Genomic DNA, 18,964 nt, shown 5'->3' with positions numbered 1-18,964 from the left:
AGGATATCATGTCTGCATCTTGTACAGCAATTAACCACTAGGAAGAATGTATGCAATGTGTTAATTATTGAAACTGTCCTATCAATTTGGTTTGAAACTGTCTCACTGCTATTTGTTTCTCAATAAAATTATGGGAAAAAAACAAAACAAAAACTTGCAGCTTAAAACTTTGCTGCGGGGGCCCAGGAGATGGCTCAATAGAATAAGTGCTTCCCTGGTAAGCGCAAGGGTCTGAGTTCAATCCCCAGTTCTGAAAAAAAAACAAACAAAAAAAACCCAACTTTGCTGAACTTACCAATATTAGTGGCACCAGCATCCACACTATTTTCTACCAACTCCTTCACAGCAGTGCTCAGACTTAGTACCACTTGTCCAGAACAAATCTGATGGACTGATTTCCCATCAATAGCTTTGATGGCCTTGGCAGATTCTGTACTAAAGAAATCAGTTACAATAAACAAAGCAAGCATTCAAACAAAGCAAGTAATGTATTTTCATTCTAATTTTAACAATGGGATAGGAATCACCAGTTACCAGTGAGTTTAATCTCTTTATTGACTGTATCCATACCCATTTATTATGCTTACAAACAAAAGTACTGTTTTATAATTGTTAAATATCTGTCAAAGATACTTTTGAATAGATGCTTCACATTCAATATTTAAAATGTAATCATATATGTGTTTGCCTGAAAGAAACATACTGTATCCCTCAGGCTACATAATCTTTTAAAACAATAGAACTTTTCTCAAAAAGTGAAAACATTTCTAACATAATTTAAAAAAAACAAGAGGAATGATGTTTATGCCAAACCATGTTAGAAAGTACTATAATAATAATCCCCACAGTTAATTTTGAAACGTCAAATCAAATTCCAAGGTGCCTAATGCTGATGTGGCAAAAACCCTCCAAGTTCTTCTTGTACTGGCTTTCAGAGTTTTGCAACCATTTTGTCTCCAGACCTCTAAAACCAGAATCTAGGCTGGAGAGATAGCTCAGCAGTGTAAGCACCTGCCTGACTAGCTTAGGTCCCGAGTTCAATTCTTGGTACTACATGCCCTGCTGGCTCCCACTGTGCGGGACCCAAAACTGGAAGTGGTGGCACACACCTGTAACTCCAGCACTGGGGAGGCTGAGACAGGAAGATCACTATGAGTGTAAACTGGGTAGTGAGACCCTGTATCAAAATAATAATGATAATAATAATACCACAAATCTGACCAAATAATTTCTAGGCTAAAAAAGTCACCAATGCTCCACTGCCCATTATACTGTTTAAAATCTAGTTATAAAGCCCAGGGTGGTGGCACACACCTGTACTTAAGGCAATCTGGGCAGTTTAGCAACTCAGTCAGTTTTTGTCTCAAACTAAAGGAGTGTGGGTGGAGAGGGTTGCTCAGTGCAAATTCTCCATCTGGAAAAAGCTAGTTATGACTAGGCCCCAATGCTTTCTTGCCTTTCCCCATGTATCCCACTTTAATCACAGTAAACAACCATTTTCGGAATAGAACAAGCTCATAGACATTGCTTTGTATCCAAGTAACTCTGTCTCCCCTGCTTCTGCTTTCTCCTCTCTCTAGCTAACTCCTGCGCATCTCCAGGGCGTATTTCCCTCTTTCTTTCTTTCTTTCTTTTTTTTTTTTTTTTTTTTTTTTTTTTTTTTTTCAGAACCGGGGATTGAACTCAGGACCTTGCGCTTTCTACTGAGCCATCTCCCCAACCCTCCCATTTTCATTAATGTAGCAATTTTTAGTAAATCATCCCATAACCCGGATATAACGGAACACAGGCGCCTTCCTGGAAATCTGCGAATTTCGCACAGGATCCAACACAAAGGCCGCTTGCAATACGCCCCACACAAAAAGAGAATAAACAAACTTCTTTAATGTTCGTTCTACTTGCAAAGAATCTCACTTGTCTATAACATGAAATGTTTATATGTGGATGATCTCACATAAAAAGGAAACAGCTCTGAAAACTAACTTATCTAATTAGTAATACACTATAGGGTATAGGTCCATTTTCATGTTTTTAATATTTACATTGTGCTGGACACAGGGATGTGACAGTCAAATATTGAAAGCTAATTTCTTGAATATTGAGCACACCTGTGTTGGTAGAAGGTCCGCTAAACACAATTTGGTACTGCTTGTATGCCAGCAACGAAATATTCAGAAACAGAAGCAATGCGAATCCCCGGGGAGGAGGGGGTTCTGGGGAATGAACGCAGGGCCTTCACAGGGAGCTACATCTTCAAGCCTTTGCTTTTTGACAGGCTTACTAATTCTCCCAGACTGGGCCCGAACTTGCGATCTTCCTGCCTCAGGCCCCAAGAGCGCTACGATTACAGGCTGCCACTACACCTGGCTCCCGGTGAGTTCTCTGGCGGGAGTCCTGCGGTAGGTTTCCCCAGCACACGGCCCTGCATTTTAAAAACTCGTGCAGGCCGGGGAGACGGCTCAGTAGAGTAAGCGTTTGCCTGGCAAGTGCAAAGGCCTGAGTTCAATCCCCGGTTCCGACAAAAAAACCCAAACACCCATACAACTATGTAAATTAGTGTGCGCCTTGAAGCTCCTCTCTTCCCCTAATAACTTCAACTAAAGAATGACAGACTACCGGGAGGTCCTGCTTCGGTTTCAGGATCGCCATCAGAAAGGCTGGGACGCGGGCGCCAAGCACCCCAAGGTGCCGATCCCTCGCTCGCCGCCCGCGGGCGCCACGACCCGCTGAAAACGCGCTCCTGGGCTCGCCACGCGCGCGCCTCGACCATTTCCCGACCTTTCTCGGGACCTGGGACGCCGCGGGCCTCCGACAAGGGGACCCGAGAGAACACCGCAGCCCCGCTCACCTCGCTCGCTCGGCCAGCTCCATGGACGAAGACCGCCTCCCGCGTGAGGTAGGGCGAGAGTTCCCGCCGCCCCGCCCACTCACTCAATGGCCGCCCCCGCAGCTGAGTAGCATCCCTTCCGGGTAGGGTGGCAAAAATGCTTCCCACACTTCCTTCTCGCTGATTGGTTCTCTCAAACGTCGACTCGATGACGTCGATAACACCCGAGCCAATTACAGCGCAAGAACTGAGAGTTCTCGAACGCCAGTAGCGAGTGTCGCAAGGAAAAGTGGCCGCAGTCGTGGCGGTTGTGCGTGGTTTCGGGGCGCTTTCTGAGCGTACGTGACCCACGGTCGCCACCTTCCTTCCTTTGGTTCCCGCGATGCCGATGTACCAGGTAAAGCCCTATCACGGGGGCGGCGCGCCGCTGCGTGTAGAGCTTCCTACCTGCATGTACAGGCTCCCCAACGTGCACTGCCGGACCAGCAGCCCTACGCCCCATGCGGGCCACGTGCAGGTAGGAGTACGGGCCTCTGCTCAGTGCGCACGCGCCGTGGTTGGGCCGGGCCCTGCCCCATCACCTCGCGCTGGTTCACTGCACTGGCGCCGCAGTGCCGCTGGGCTGTGGTCCCCTGTCTCTGGCCCTCGTTTCTCATCTGGGTGGAGCCATCAGTGGGTGCCAAGGGGTGCCAAGTCCAATCCGGCCCCCAACCTCACCGTGGCCTTGTGAGCTTACCAATCAACGAGACACCCTAACTTTTTATTTAAAAAAAAAAAAACCTGTCCACCTTTATTTTTTGGCATATAGCTAAACTTTTTATTACGAAGTTTTGCCGCACAGGAAAGCAAATAATTTATAAACACTCATTTTGGGGAATTGCGGAGCAAACCTCAGGGTTATCACCATAGAGGTGGACACGCACTGTCGGCGGCCCATTTTACAGTTTTGCCCCCAAGATCTTTATTTGGTTTTCTGTTATTATTTTGGCATCTAATTATGCATCATCAGTTGTGTTGATGTGAGCAGAAGCCTTATATCTGTATGGCTGGCTTTTTCTTTTTTTTTTTTGTAGACTTAAGTGTGTCATTTGATTGTAACAAGGAAGTCATCCTCTTCTCTGCAGTGTGTTGTTCCACCACTACTTATCCCTCCAGCTGCTCATGGGCCCTGGGTCGTTTTCCATCTTATGGTGTTATGAATAATTCTGCGGTGAATATTCTTAGGAGCTTTATTCTAAAGAACAAGATTACTGGCCCGATGGAGTCTGTCTTCCACTTTAACTGGATGAATTACTTCCTAAAGTGGTTATACTGGTTGATGTTCTCACCAGCCTTGGAGAATTTCTCCTGACGTTTGCACTCTGCAAAGCTGGTGGGTGTGCTGTAGTCATCCTAATTGTAGATTTCATTTAGATTTCCTCATTTTCTAAGTTGAGCGCCTTTTTGTGTTTCCTGGCCATTTTGACTACAACTTTTGTAAGTACCTTCTACTCTTTCATTCAGATCATCTGCCTTTTTATTTATTACAAATACAGATCTGAAGTCTCCAAGGGAGAAATGTTGGGACAGGAAAGGAATGGATAACTTTTGTGGTCAGTTTTCCACAATGTGTTATCAATTATCTTCATCACTTTCTGCTTAGTTCAGAAGGGAGATGGTTAACTTAATTTGAAACCCAGTGACATTAGCAGTTGTTTCACCACAGAGCTAAAGACAAAAATAGCAGATATGGTTCAATGGCCCTTCAACTAGAGAGTGCCACAGAGCCATGGCCCAGTGCCCCTTCAGATGCACAGTCCAAGGAAGCAAAAAGCAAGCCAAGAGTGGAGATGTCACCTGTGATTCATGACCAAGTTTTATTTTAAGTCTGCTGCCTGACTTCTTTTGGGCTTTGATTGAACTTCTGACTCACAAGACACACAGTTCTGCTGGTCTAGCAGTTATCTGGCGCATGGCAATATAGATAAACAATTAGAAATCAAGTGAATCTAATGTAAATGAGAGCAACACCAAAAATCAGCATATATATATACATATATATATATATATATATATGTATATATACACACACGTAGTTCTTGATCTCAAGAACTGTGTGTTCTCGAACACCAGTAGCTAGTGTCACAAGGAAAAGTGGTTGCAGTCGTTGGTGGTTGTGCGTGGCTTCTGGGTACTTTCTGGTTGTATGTGTTCCCTGGTTGCCACCTACCTTCCTTTGGTTCCCATGATGCCAATGTACCAGGTAAAGCTCTATCCCAGGGGTGGCGTGCCGCCGCGTGTAGAGCTTCCTACCTGCATGTACAGGTTCCCCAATGTTTACTGCAGGACTGACAGCCTTGTATATATATCAGGTCACAGTCTAGACCTAGCAAGAACAAGTACAGGCCAACATCTTAGGAAGGTACCGATGAGACGAAGCAGATGCCTCAAGCAGTTTGCTGTTACCCACATCAAGAGGGTGTAGGTCAAGCCATTTGAGAAACCACAGGCCACATTACATGTGTAGCTCCTCACCCCAGGCATTTTCAGTGTGTAGTAACTGTGCTTTGAAGCTGGCAGCTTCTTCTTTGGTCCTGAGAGGTATTCATCCTGCTGTCATTTGGAGAAATGAACAAGATTGTTCAGGACCAATACACAAATATAGGCTGGGTAAATGAGATAGGAAATATCGCTTAAGTTGACCAACACTGAGTAACATGAAGCTATTATGACACGGGTACTACTCCTGTCACACATCTTGTGTTCAAACATTTCCAGGCAGCACCTATTTATTTATTTAATGTATTTGGTACAGGGTCTTACTATGCAGCTTAGACTCTAGTGATCCTCCTGTTTTCAGCCTTCCCAGTGCTGGGAGTACAGGCGTGTGCCACCATACCTGGTATTTGTGACTGGCTCAGTATGCCAATGTGGCATGTTGTGCCAGGAATTGAACCCTGGTCCCTGTGCTTGTCTAAGCAGATGCTTAGTCCACTGAGTTATCTCTTGCAGGCCCAGCACGTCATTATTTATTTGGCATCTTTCATTCTTTGTTCTACCCAGAAGTCAATGGGCTTACTTATCTTTGCTGTCTGATCTTCACAGCAGCAAGCTAGGGGAAGTGAGAAAGTGGCGATCAAGTTCCGAGCATAAATAGGAGCTAACCAAACCAGAGAAGACAGAACAGTGTGGTGTTTTAAGAACTCACAGTGCAGTGTAGTTAGAACACTGAAGAAGGGAAAGAGTTATTTGGCGAAGTAGACAGGGTCTGGGTCATACAAGTGTTTACTAAGCCATGGTAAGAGGTTCATGTGTATCCTAAGAGCCCCAAAAGTTAGCACAGAGGAGTTTGGGCCAAGATAGTTTTTAAAATCTCTCTGGCTGGCATCTTAAGGGGGAAGCAGTACAGTGGTAGACCAGACTGGGTACAAGTGACCAGTAAGAAAATGGGCCAGTAATAAATGGAGCCTGTCCTTGGACACTGATAGTGGAGTTACACTTGAAAACCAGGGGATTCCAGAAATATTTGGGAAGTTGGATATGTGAGATGGATGGGTAGTGGATGATTAGCGGAGGAACAAATGTTGCAAAACGCTGGACTTTGCTGTACACCATGTGAATAAATACTGTACTCTCTACTCCCATTTTACTGTAAACAGACCCACAGACATTCAAATTCCAATCATAAATAGGAGCTAACCAAACCAGAGAAGACAGAACAGCGTATATAAAGGTCCAGTAGTAGGAGAGAGCATGGTGTTTTAGGAACTCACAGTGCCGTGTAGTTAGAGCACTGGAGAAGGGAAAGAATTATTTGGTGAAGTAGACAGGGTCTGAGTCATAAAGACCCATGTATTTATTTTTTTATAATAAATTCAAGAGCATTGCTGTGTTCTTGACTCTTCTGATGGAGGCCATTTTCCTCATGCTTAATGTATTCTTTCAACTCAGAGGGGATTAAAGTAAGTCTGTAACTAAAGACCGACTCATAGGCAAATATTGGTTCCTGTGTGCCAGTGCCTACTAGGCAAGAAGGACCCAAAATTCCCTGACTGAGGGATAGTAAGAGTTTTTACTTCATGAAGTCACACATTTCAGTAGTGGAAAGGTTCTAGATCAGTGATGGTGAACATTTTAGAGACTAAGTGTCCAAACTAGGACCCAAAACCCATTTATTTACCACAAAGTCCCATTACTGCAATGAAACCTGAATACCAACCAGCCGTGTGAAACCTTGGATGAGTGGCAGCTAATGAGCAGTGGTTCACGACAGCATAGCCTGGCACCACTACGCCTACAGGGCACGGACGTGGTTCCAGTGTGCTGGGGCGATGCTGGGATGATTTGGTTCATGTGTGGACAGAGGGGTCTGCGTGGCTGCTGCTGCACATGTGCCATGGGTTTGCCACGACTGTTCTAGATGACTCTAAGACAAGAGGGTGCCAGTGCTGCCTCAAATTATACAGGAAGTCAATTTCCGTGCCCGCAATCTGCTTCTGTGCTGGAGACCTTTAAATTTGTCTGAGCTACCTTTTCCCTTCCATTTGTATAAATTATTAAGTTCCACTCTCATCCCCTCCCCATCATTCTTTACTTAAAAAAAGTATACTGAATTAGTTCATTATCAAAAATAAAGAATGCTGGCCTGATCTGGTGGCAAATGCCTGTAATCCCAGCTACTGGGGAGTCTGAGGCCAATCTTGGCAACTTAGCAAGACCTTATCTCAAAATAAAACAATAATTTTAAAAAGGGCTAGGGATGTAGCTCAGTGCTTCTGGGGGTCAGCTCACAGTAGTACAAAGAAAAAGAGTACTCAGGGCAGTAGGAGGTTGAGGCAGAGGATCCCTTGAGCCCGGAAGGTTGGGGTCAACCTAGACAACATAATGAAACCTTTTCTCTAAAAATAAGTTAATTAAAATAAAGACTAGAGAATAATTTGTGTTTATTTTCTACTGTTCTCTGTTCTTAAGCTGAATTACTTGAGGATTTTTTTTTTTTTTTTTCTCCTCAAATGCCTTCAGGGCACTTTTGGCTGGCTGGAGGGTTGTGGGGATCGAACTAGAATAAGCTGAGGCTGCCAGGTTTGCGGAAGCAGCCACTTAAAGAACTGAGCTAGAGCCAGGCCCCCAAGCTGAATTACTTGAAATAGGGATCAGATCATTTCTAAATGACTTTACATCACATTTTTTATTCTAGAACATCTTTGGGTCTGTTTAATAATGAGATAGCCGCCACTTTGATGTGATGTATGTATGTATATTTACAGTACTGGGGATTAAACCCCAAGGCCTTTGCACTAAATTTTATCACTAGACCTTTTTTACTAATTTTTTAAATGTGCTTAGTACAAGGTATACAGGGTCTCACTACAAAGATAGGACTCCTAGTGATCCTCCTGTTTTCAGCCTCCCAAGTGCTGGGAATACAAGCATGTGCCACCATGCCCAGTCTCAGTTGCCGTCTCAGTGCACCCTGGGGGCAGGGCCCAGTACAGCATGTCAGGGATCAAACCCCGGTCCCTGCATCTGCCTATGCAGGTGCTTTAATCCTCTGAGCTGTCTGACCAGCCCCTTTCAAAATTTATATTTATTTATTTATTTATTTATTTTTGAGGTGCCGGGGATTGAACTCAGGATCTTGTGCTTATCAGGCAGGCGCTTATTCTGCTGAGCTTTCTCCCCGGCCCCCTTTTTTATTTTATTTTATTTAAACTTTGTTTATTTATGTGTGTGTGTGTGTGTGTGTGTGTGTGTGTGTGTGTGGTCAGCTCAGCCCACCAGGGGGCGGGGCTGGCTGGCATGTGGTGCTGGGGGATTGAACCGCGGTCCCTGTGCTTTACTAAGCTTGTTCTAAGTAGGTGCTTTAGACCACTGAGCCATCACCAGCCCCAATTTTTTTTTGGTCTCATTGAATCACTAAGTTGCCCAGGTTGGGCTCAAACTTTCAGTCTTCCCACGTCAGCCTCCCAGAGTGCTAGGATTCCAGGCACCCACCACCACACCCAACTTATAATGTGTTTTAAAGGGAGGGAGGTTTGTTAGTGCATGGGACAAACTAAGAAAAGTGATCACATTTATCATACCACTTTGTGAGAGGAAATGACTGCTTGGTTGTTGGTTTCCTTAGGAAGCATTAGACCCCTCTCTGCAAGCTCTCGAGTCCCGCCAGGATGATATTTTAAAACGTTTATACGAGTTGAAAGCTGCAGTTGATGGTCTCTCCAAGATGATTCACACCCCTGATGCCGATGTGGATGTAACCAACATCATCCAAGCAGATGAGCCCAGTGCTCTGACAACCAATGCATTGGACTTGAATTCAGTGCTTGGAAAGGTAGGTTTGTTTCAAAAGCCAAGAGATACCTGTGTGCTAGGTAGTTACTAGTGCCAGAAAATTGTCTCAGTGTGATTGTGCCTTGGCCATCTGGGCCTCCAACGTGGAGCACTTGTTATTTGCCCCTAAATGATCATGCCTGGCCATACAGATGCGCGTGGCATGAGTGAAGCCAAAGCAAGCTGCAAAGCTGCCTCCTGACTTCTCAGCGAGAGTAGAGAACAAGGTGGAGTGAGAGGCAGAGAAGGGAGTCAAGATTCATGGCTGCTTGTCATCTGAGGTCTGTCCAACAGCCTCCACACCTCAGAGGAGCAGGTCCCGCCTGGTTTGGCTCAGCAGAAGCGGCTTTGACTCCGAGAGAAGCCCATACATTACAGCCTGGAAGCCACTCATACGTAGGATGCTTTTTTTTTTTTTTGGTACTGGGACTCAAACTCAGGACCTTGTGCTTGCCAGGCAGGTACTGTGCTGCTGAACTATCTCCCCAGCACCCCTTTGGATGTCTTGCTTAAATTCAGTATGCTTTATTAAAAGTTGTGTCAGCCAGCCTTCGTGGTTGTTTACAGGCGTCAGCTAGTTTAGTGGGCAATCCCATACACAAAGGATGTCTTACATTATAAAATTATAAAGTGGCATCAAAGGGTTTACCTGAAGAGTCCCTACTATTTATTAGTAGGACTGGTGGTGAAATGGTACAAATCAGAGACCTAAAAAGTGGAAGCAAGGTTGCAGTATGTCACCCAAGGTTTTCTGTTTCTGCCAACTTCAGTGCTCTCGCCTTGTTGTGTTCCTTCCCCTGCCCATGCATTCATTCTATACATGTTTTTTGTATACTAAGGACTCAGCAAGACTGACCAAGCTCCAAGGGAGGCATAGTCTGGAGGCGAGTCTGGGAGCAGGCACAGTGATTTTTCATCGTGCTGGACAAGCTTCTCAGCACGTGGTGCTCAAGATGAATTTTGATACCTTATAGGCAGTATCAAGTAACGTGATCTGTTCAGAGAACTACAGAGCATTCAGCCTAGCTTGGCGCGAAGGGTACTGAGTAAATGGCAGGCTTTTTGGAAAAGGCCTAAGCACCACTGTGAATGTCTACATGAATGTTCTTATAGTTGTTTTGAGACCGGGTCTCACTTTGTAATTCAGGCTGGCTTCAGACTCACAGCAGTCCTTCTGCTTCAGCTTCCTGAGGGCTGGGATTACACATACATGCTACCGCACCCAGCATGACGTTCACTATTAGAATGAAAGAAGAGAAATAAAATCCTCTTAAGTGGCTACAAGTCTTGGCATTTAGTCAGTGTTGCACACTGTCCTTTCCCCTCATCACAATGACCTCTAGAGTCAAGACCGTTTCAAGGCACTCTTCATTGAAACACTTGATGAACACAAATGGATACAGATGCCACTTGGTCAGTGTTAGAGTTGGTGGCTAGAAGAATGGTATGTGTGCGTTTTTAACATAGTTTCATCTCCTAGGAGAAAAGGACAAATGGAAGTGTCATCTCTGACTCATTGTCACATGAATCTGATAACAAAGTACACTTTTTCTTTGTGGGAAGCCAGCAGTGGAGGGGTCAAGAGACGCAGTCAACTCACTTCCCAGCTTCCCTGCTTATGGAGTTCAGTGAACCTTGGAAAAGTTTGCCTCCCTGTGACGCAAATGTTTCCAGCTGTTCATTGAGGGTATTCATGACACTTTCCTCATGGGAGCCAAGGATTCAGTGAAATGACCCTGGTTAAATTCGTAGGGTAGCACCTGGTAAAACTGCACTCCAGATTGCTCACACTGGCTATGTGGTTCTGATCTTCCCCCAGGATTATGGGGCACTGAAAGACATTGTGATCAACGCAAACCCGGCCTCGCCTCCCCTCTCCCTGCTCGTGCTGCACAGGCTGCTCTGTGAGCGCTACAGGGTCCTGTCCATGGTCCACACACATTCATCTGTCAAGAGCGTGCCTGAGAATCTTCTCAAGTGCTTTGGGGAACAGACTAGAAAACAGGCCCGTCATGAGTATCAGCTGGGCTTTACCTTAATTTGGAAGAATGGTAAGTAGAGAAGGCCAGGTTGAAGGTACTGTGCGAGGAGTTGCATGCTGTGGTTTGGGCAGGAGGCAGGGGAGTTCAGACATTCAGTACACAGATAAAGCTCTTTGCTGTTATTAGGTCCGGGCCTCTCAAGGACACACCTACAGGGAATTCCAAGTATGGGAAAAGGGATTTCTTTCCAACCAGGCACAGCCCTCTGGCCTCCACATTCTAAAACTTGCTCCAAGGACACTAATGTTTTCTTCTAAGTCTCAAAGGATGGCAGAGTATTGTTTATTCATAATCCCAGTGGTACATACCTGTCCTGGTGAGGTTTATACAGACAGTAGTGAGTTAATGTCCTCCAGTGATGCCTTAACTTCCTCGGCACCCCTATGTAGAGAAGTTGTAAGGGCAAACTGTCCCCAGGCTAGTGCAGGAGATGCCTGGTTTCCTAACCGTAGCCTCCAAATCCTTCAGCACAAGTGTTAGAAAAGGTGGTCTGAGGTCCCTTTCTAGCTTGAAAACCTAAAGGGCTACTTGGTTACTTTTTCTTTTATCATACTTAGCATTTTTAAAAATTTTATTTCCAAATAACATCTGGTAAATGTTTTAATTTTTTTTAATGATAATAGAAAAAATATTAGAAACAATACAGAATTTCACCGAACAAGGTAAGAATTCAACAATGGTTGTTATATTGCATATTGTTGTCTTAGTTTAGATTACCAGATAAACATATACAAAATTGGTCAAAAAAATTAAAAGGAAAACAAAAAAATTTTAGCATTAATTGCTCCTTTCAATAGACCAGTAAAAATCAGCAGTACAATTACTACTGATTTTTGTACTACCTTTTTTTTCCTTTTCTCCTTTCCCTCATCCCAGTTGTTCCTTCCTTTGAACACTTTAAGAGTCTTGCATATTAAACCTTGGAGACAGATGTAAAATGTGAAGATTTAGAAAATACACTGGTGGATTCTATGTGACTTCCTCCTTCCACACAGCACAAGAATGCCACTTCTTGGCTACTCCTGTGGTTAACGCTACATGGTGTGTTTTTCCTTTTCAGTGCCCAAGACTCAGATGAAGTTCAGTGTGCAGACGATGTGCCCCATTGAAGGAGAAGGGAACATTGCACGTTTCTTGTTCTCTCTCTTTGGCCAGAAGCACAATGCTGTGACCTTAACCCTTATAGACAGCTGGGTAGATATCGCTATTTTTCAGCTAAAAGAGGGGAGTAGTAAAGAAAAAGCAGCTGTTTTCCGCTCCATGAACTCTGCTCTGGGGAAGAGCCCATGGCTGGTTGGGAATGAGCTCACTGTGGCCGATGTGGTGATCTGGTCTGTGCTCCAGCAGACCGGGGGCTGCAGCATGGCAGCACCTGCCAACGTGCAGCGATGGCTGAAGTCCTGTGAAAACCTGGCCCCTTTCAACACTGCCCTCAAGCTGCTTAAGTGAATTCCAGTAACTGGTTCAATTCTAAGAATGATGCTGCCTCATGCCTACTGTCAGTAAAGAGACTTACAAGCAGAATCAGTCTTTTGTATTTAGGCCAGTTGTCAAGTGTCAATAAAATCATTTAATTGTGAGTTTGGGTTTATGTCAGTTTATTCTGCATGATTATTTGGAGTATACCATGAGGACTGCTAATTATAGCAGTGACTTCCTGGGACACTGAGGTACGTAATATTTCAGAATAGGTTTCATGTTGAGCAGTCTTAGGGCATGAAAGAACTAAAGGAAAAGGTAGCCACATACACTTTCACAGCTTCCAGAAGTCTTAATAGGCTTATTAAACACAACCAAGAAATCATATTCTGTACATTAAGACTGAAAATTTACATTCCAGTTGACTGTTTCGAGAGTCCATTTTCATATTATTAATATAGCCTAGTTAAGGCTAGACAGTGTGTCCTCACTTTCCATACCCTCCTTCACCCCTCTGTCCCGAGAAAGGCGCCTTAGCTCCTGCTTCAGTGCTTCAATTTCTTTTTCTTGCTCTATTATCTTCATCTGTAGGGTGAGATTAACCTGTAAAGAGAGGAAATTTTAAACTTGATTAAAATATAGTATTTTAAATATATAGGTAGTATTCACTTTGCACAATTCCTCAGTGCATGAATTCTAGTTGTCAAGTTTAAGTGTCACCAGCCACCCAGTGGCATGGCTGGAATGTCAGCTGTCACTTAGAGTGGTACCTCAGTTCACGAGCACTTTTGTTTGCACACAATTTTGACTCAAACAAACATTTTGTAAAATTCTGTTTTTGTTGTAAACTGCATCAGGTAACAAACATGACCACAGCCACCTTTCCCACAAACACGAACGTAGCCATCTTTTCCAAGATCATAGAACAAATTAAGTTTGTGAACAGAGATACCACTTTACTTACTATAACTGCACTGCCTTCAACCGAAAACATAAACACAGCATGTTCTCATCAAGGCCCATCAAGTGGCTTGTGTCAGACTCTGCTTGGTCACCGCAGCTTTTAGTTCTCAGCTACGTGCTGTGTTGCCCCTGTGTCTTCCAGTGCACAGCCTATGTGAGATTTTTAACCATTTAGTTACCCTGGGTATCCCTCAGGCAGCACATTTGCTTCTGTACTGTCCCACACACTGCTCAGGCAGGTGTTACTTCAACCAGTTGAGTACTGCATAAATTTGGTTAAATTCTTGTATTTCCTGTTATACAAATCACTAAGAAGATACAATTTTGGATCATTCTGTATTTAAATGGCTGGTAGGTGGTTAAAGAAGGGATAAATAGAAGATACTGGCCAGCGAAGATGAAAGTGCAGCCAAGTAATAAAAGAGGATGATGCTAGGAGCAAAATGTCAGTTACAATTAAATGGCATCAGAAAAGTGAACTGGTTAACTTTCATATATGCAATTTTCAAAAAAACTTCAATGAGTATTATATATACCTCTCCCGCATTTAAGTTTATAAATGTTTTACCTGAAAATTAATAAGCAAATTCAAATCAACTGATTTCCTTAAGGGAGTCTGCTATCAGCAAGTTACCACACGCTGCACCCCTAGTGCCTCTTCAACATTTGTGGCTCGCAAACCACCACGTGACCGCGTCACTTCAAAGGTAGTCATGCTACAGACTGCTGACCCTTATCTCTCGCCCCTGAGAGTTTCTCTTAATGGGCTCAGGCAAGAGAGGGTCTGAGGATGCTTCTATCAGCTCCCAAGAAAATTCTGCTGCCCCAGACAGCACTGCTGATCACACCCTGCAGATCACTTGAGAATCCTGCTGAGCTGATTCTGACGCAACATTAGGAGCACTCTGGGTAGCACTGCTGCAGCTGGCCTAAAACCATAATTTGTGTAGCAAAGTACTGGAGAATCTATTATGAGCATACTTTAGAATCAGTTTCTGGAGGAACAGTGAATGAATCACCCACCCTTTCCAGTATACACAGACTTGGCACTGAATCGCCTATCAGGAAGGGAATGGGCTACCCTGAAGAAATACCACACCAGAGGACTAAAAACCAATGTAACAGTCAGACTCTAAAAGCTCAGTGGTGAAGGCAGCCAAGTGTAGTGGCACACACCTGTAATCCCAGCACTGACAGGCTGAGGCAGGAGGATCACCACAAATTCAAGCCCAACCCTGGCAATACAGTCAGTTCAAAACCAGCTTGAACTACAGTGAATCCCTGCCTCAAAAAAAGTGGCAGTCTGCTACCATTAACTCCTTTCCAGAATTAATACTCTTTTACCCTTTGGTGTGTCCCTTTTGACTAGGATGTACTTTTCTAACAGTTCAGAAAGGAAATGAAGCACACACACAAATGGGGCAGCTCTGGGTATCACATGTGGGACCCTTGTGCTACACTATCCCTAGCCTTTTTTCTGAGATAAGGTCTTGCTAAGTGACTAGGTTGCCGAGGCTGGGCTTTAACTTGTGATCTTTCTCAGCTTCCCAGAGGATTATAGCTGTGTGCCACTATCACTATGCCCACTATCTTTAGAACAGACAGTTGGTAGTGAGTCTACTGGTTTTTTTTAATTTTTTTTTAAATGTGTGTGTGTGTGTGTGTGTGTGTGGCCAGCTCAGCCCACCAGGGGGCGGGGCCCAGGAGGCGGGGCTGGCTGGCATGTGGTGCTGGGGAATGAACCGCAGATGCTGTGCTTTTGCTTAGCTTAGCTTGTTCTAAGTAGGTGCTTCAGACCACTGAGCCATCTCACCAGCCCCCGAGTCAACTGGTTTTGGGGAACTATGAACATAACTGTGCTTTTGGTATAAACTTGGTACTAGATATACTGTTAAGGAACTGTGACACTGGGTTGAACTATTTTGTTTCCTGCAGCAAATCTTATTCAAAGCTTGATTATTCTTCATGAAATAGGATTAATAAACAAATTCTGCTTTAAAAGCTTAGTATACCCCAGTATTAAACAAAGTTCCATACATTTCCAGGAGTTTGGAAAAGTTCACTCTGCAGCAGCTGATGAGCAGACGGTCTCTGGGCTGCGTTCCTGCTGGTCAGGTGCTGGACGTATTTGGCCTGCACTGGGCACCTTTTACTGAGGGACTCAGGTATCCGACCAGTTCTTACATCCCTTAGAACTGCTGCTCGCTCCATCTCTGTCCCGAACGGCTGAAAGAGCTCAAGCAGGATCACACCCAAGCTGTACATGTCTGACTGGAAAAGGAGGACAAAGGTGGTTCAAGAGTGAAATAAGAAGTTAGACTAACATGACAAGTGCTGTGTACATACTTCTCCAGCAAGTAAGGATTTCTATGAATGAGGACTTAGTCACCTATAAAGAAGGGAACATAGAAGGATGAAGCATGCCTCACAGAACCAGGTGTCTACTTTAGGAGAGACATGACCACAACGGTCTCTCTTGTGGGGATGGGCAGAGCAGTACTGGGAACTGAGCCCAGGGCCTTCACACTGAGCTACATCCTTAGCCCTTTTTATACATTTTCTTTATAGAGATAGGGTCTTGTTAAAGTTACTAAGTTGTCCAGGCTAGGACCAAATTTGGTCGTCTTGCCTCAGCCTCCCACAGTCTAGAATTACAAGCATGTGCCAGCCAGCATGCCCAGCAAGCCATTTCTTAAATATCCAGCAGGGGTATGCATGGGTTTGCAGAATGGATGGTCAGGTGAAGGCAAGGATATCCCCCACCACCCACAGCCGTCACCAGCCCTGCCACTGTCTTCACCACTCCATGACAACTTAGGCCTGACCCAAACAGAGTGGTAAGAGCGTAGGACTACTCATTTTAGAGTCAGGGACTGTCCCCAGCTTTTCCACTGGCTTCACCTCTGCCTCTACTTGTAATTAAGCATTCTGGATAACATTTCTGAACTGTAAAATCTGCTGCTTTCCTAAAAGTAGCTTTTAGAAAGTCTTTACTACATTGGCTTTTAGGTGCAGCTGTGGTCTTTTTCTGGCAGTTCTTTCCCAATTGCTAAAAAACTGAATGAGTCATCCTGAAAGAAAATGTACAAAGTTATTTTATTTTTTATTTTTCCCAGTCCCTGCGTGCTTGCCTAAACAGACGCTTCAGACCGCTGAGCTATCTTGCTAACCCTAAGGCTATTATTTTGAAAAGAGGATTTACTTTAGCATTTCTTCAATGAGGATTAAAACTTTATATTCATTGTCTTACGCAGGGAGTCAAATAGCAAGCTTCCTTCCCTTGTGTCATGTGTTTAAGCTTCAAGTGAGAAGAACAAAAGGCTAAGGACAGGTCTGTTTAGATTCTAGTTCCCTAAAATGAATGGTGACATTTTCAGTGGAAAACCCTGTGACATCCACAGATTTAGAGAGGTAGCCCAAAGGGTAACACAGGGCCAGGGACTTAGTTCAGTGGCACAGTGCCTGCCTGCCTGCCTGCCTGGCAAGTGTGAGGCCATGAGTTCAATTCCTGGTACCCCCTAAAAAGTCAGATTTGGCTAAGAAATGAAACTTTAGGAATGGAAGGGCACTGGGGATTAAACCCAGTGCTTTTGTACTGAGCTATGGCTCTGGCCATTTTTTATTTTTAGTCAGGTCTTGCTAAACCAATCAGGCAGGGATTGAACTTGCAATCCTCCTCAAATAAGATAAAATGAAGCTACTTAGGAGAGTTTCATCAACAGATCATCTACAGAACTCAAATGTCTCCAAAAACACCCTTACCTAGAACTCTGCATTTGCAATAAGGTTAAAATTATAGAGTAAAGGGGCTGGAGATATAGCTCAGTAGAATAAGTGCTTGCCTAGCAAGCACAAGGGCCTGAGTTCAACCCCAGTTCTGAAAAAAAAAAAAAAAAATTATAGAGTAAGTCAAAAGAAAAAGTAATAACTATTACCTTGGCATCGTACTCAGATCCTTCCAACTGCTCCGGAGAAGCATACAGACAGGTTCCCACTCTGGAAGTGTGTATTGATGTTCCTATGAATTTAGAAAGGCAGGTGTGAAACACTGCAGTAGTAACACAGAGACCATTAAGGAGACTGCCTGCTGTGAGCAGGGCTCTTCAGCTCCTAAGGCCATGGTGGTGAAGCTGTACACATGGGCCACAGCCAACTGTTTACTATCATGGGAAGCTCTAAAAGGTTTGCCATCACTGTCCTAGGGGGAACAATGGTTGCTTCTGTCCTAGCTTTATTATTACGTTCTTATGATTCTCTTGTCTCTCTTTTTTTTTTTTTTTTTTTTGAGACAAGGTCTTACTAGGTAGTTCAGGCTAGCTTTAAACTCACTATGTAGCCCAGGTTGGTCTCCAATTCAAAGTGATCTTTTTGTATCAGCTTCCTGAGTACTGGGATTGCAGGTGTGTGCCACCATGGCTGGCTTATGATTCTCTCTAAATACTGGTATGTTTATGTTTACTTTTTTTTATGTACTTAGTACACGGTCTCACTAAACAGATTGGATTCATGCTGACCCTCCTGTTTTTAGTCTCTCAAGCGCTGAGATTACAGGCACATGCCACCACGCCTTGTCTTAACCATGTTTCCTTTTGAATATAAAATTTAAAAAAACAAAAAAATTTACCCTTCCCATTTCCACTGGTCCAGTCCACATTCTTCTGTATGATGTCTGTGCAGGCCAAGCCAAAATCTCCTATTTTTACTTGCTGATCAGGGCCATGAAGAAAAATATTTCTAGGCTATAAATAAACAGAACAAGTCAATTCCATAATTTTCTTAAGCAGTAAAAACTTAGGTGCTAAGATTGTCCAACTCAGGGGCAAGCAGCCCCAACAGTTCTCAAGTTTGGCTGTACTTTAGAATAATCAGAAGACTTAAAAGAGAATCCTCAATGTCCATACTTACCCAGATGAATGAAATATGAATTCCTGGGGTGGACACAAGCATACTTTTTAAGTCTAAAAGTTGTTTCAGATTTGAAAAGCATCAATCAATGTAAAACATGCTTCATACACAAGTATTTCTCAATCCTGACAGGGGATCCCACCTGATACACTTTTAAAATGTCTTCACCAACAGTCAAAGGCTGACATTTTTTTAATGAAAAACTTTGGGGTTTATTTTTGGTGCTGGGGATGAAACCCAGGACCTTGCAAGTGGTGAGCATGCGCTTTCTGTACTACTGAGCTAGACCTCAGTCCTGCTCATAATCCTCCTCTTTGCTTTCCAAGTAGCTGGGATTACTTGTGTAGCACTGTGACAAGCAACTTTGATATTTTTTAAAGCTCACAGATGACATATATTAGCCAGTGTGTTGGGCTGGAGATAAGGCCCAGTGGCACAAGTGCCTTCCTGGCAAGTACAAGGTCCTGAGTTCAATCCCAGGTACAAAAAAAAAAAA

General features: G+C 44.0%; 3 protein-coding genes across 5 annotated transcripts in view; 1 reads left to right on the top strand and 2 right to left on the bottom strand.

The window, feature by feature from the left end:
• The window catches only part of Pms2 (PMS1 homolog 2, mismatch repair system component), a 28,716-nt gene extending 25,725 nt beyond the window's left edge, over positions 1–2,991 (bottom strand). Inside the window, exons 1-2 of the mRNA XM_023713550.1 lie at positions 2,849–2,991; positions 296–435 (exon numbers count right to left, since the gene is read on the bottom strand). Of these exons, the coding sequence (XP_023569318.1) occupies positions 296–435; positions 2,849–2,871 (163 nt within the window). The 5' untranslated portion in view covers positions 2,872–2,991. The remainder of the gene's footprint in view (positions 1–295; positions 436–2,848) is intronic.
• Positions 2,992–3,113: 122 nt separating this feature from the next.
• Aimp2 (aminoacyl tRNA synthetase complex interacting multifunctional protein 2) lies at positions 3,114–12,757 on the top strand. Of its 2 annotated transcripts, none has more exons than XM_004629624.2 (4): positions 3,114–3,344; positions 8,934–9,140; positions 10,959–11,190; positions 12,242–12,757. In XM_004629624.2, the coding sequence occupies exons 1-4, from the start codon at positions 3,210–3,212 to the stop codon at positions 12,628–12,630; spliced, it is 963 nt and encodes a 320-aa protein (XP_004629681.1). In that variant the 5' UTR covers positions 3,114–3,209; the 3' UTR covers positions 12,631–12,757. The 2 variants fall into 2 exon arrangements, with proteins under 2 accessions (XP_004629681.1, XP_023569317.1); XM_023713549.1 differs by having other exon boundaries at positions 3,120–3,224.
• A 103-nt stretch (positions 12,758–12,860) lies between these two features.
• Eif2ak1 (eukaryotic translation initiation factor 2 alpha kinase 1) overlaps positions 12,861–18,964 on the bottom strand; it is a 34,780-nt gene continuing 28,676 nt past the window's right edge. For both annotated transcript variants that reach the window (XM_012514389.2, XM_023713547.1), the window contains exons 12-15: positions 18,188–18,302; positions 17,499–17,581; positions 15,601–15,834; positions 12,861–13,203 (exon numbers count right to left, since the gene is read on the bottom strand). In XM_012514389.2, coding sequence (XP_012369843.1) covers positions 13,063–13,203; positions 15,601–15,834; positions 17,499–17,581; positions 18,188–18,302 — 573 coding nt within the window. In that variant the 3' untranslated portion in view covers positions 12,861–13,062. The remainder of the gene's footprint in view (positions 13,204–15,600; positions 15,835–17,498; positions 17,582–18,187; positions 18,303–18,964) is intronic.

This window comes from Octodon degus, unplaced genomic scaffold (genome assembly GCF_000260255.1).
Source record: "Octodon degus isolate 3935 unplaced genomic scaffold, OctDeg1.0 scaffold00031, whole genome shotgun sequence".
In the NCBI taxonomy this organism is placed as follows: domain Eukaryota; kingdom Metazoa; phylum Chordata; class Mammalia; order Rodentia; family Octodontidae; genus Octodon; species Octodon degus.
Note: the sequence above shows the minus strand (reverse complement) of the source record. Positions and strands in the feature narration are given on the sequence as shown.

What these genes read in the sequence shown, in the direction of transcription:
- Aimp2 (XM_004629624.2), top strand. Translation starts at nt 3,210, where the DNA reads ATGCCGATGTACCAGGTAAAGCCCTATCACGGGGGCGGCGCGCCGCTG. An exon ending in CCCATGCGGGCCACGTGCAG is followed by an intron (nt 3,345 to 8,933) that starts GTAGGAGTACGG and finishes TGGTTTCCTTAG; the next exon opens with GAAGCATTAGACCCCTCTCT. An exon ending in TACCTTAATTTGGAAGAATG is followed by an intron (nt 11,191 to 12,241) that starts GTAAGTAGAGAA and finishes TTTCCTTTTCAG; the next exon opens with TGCCCAAGACTCAGATGAAG.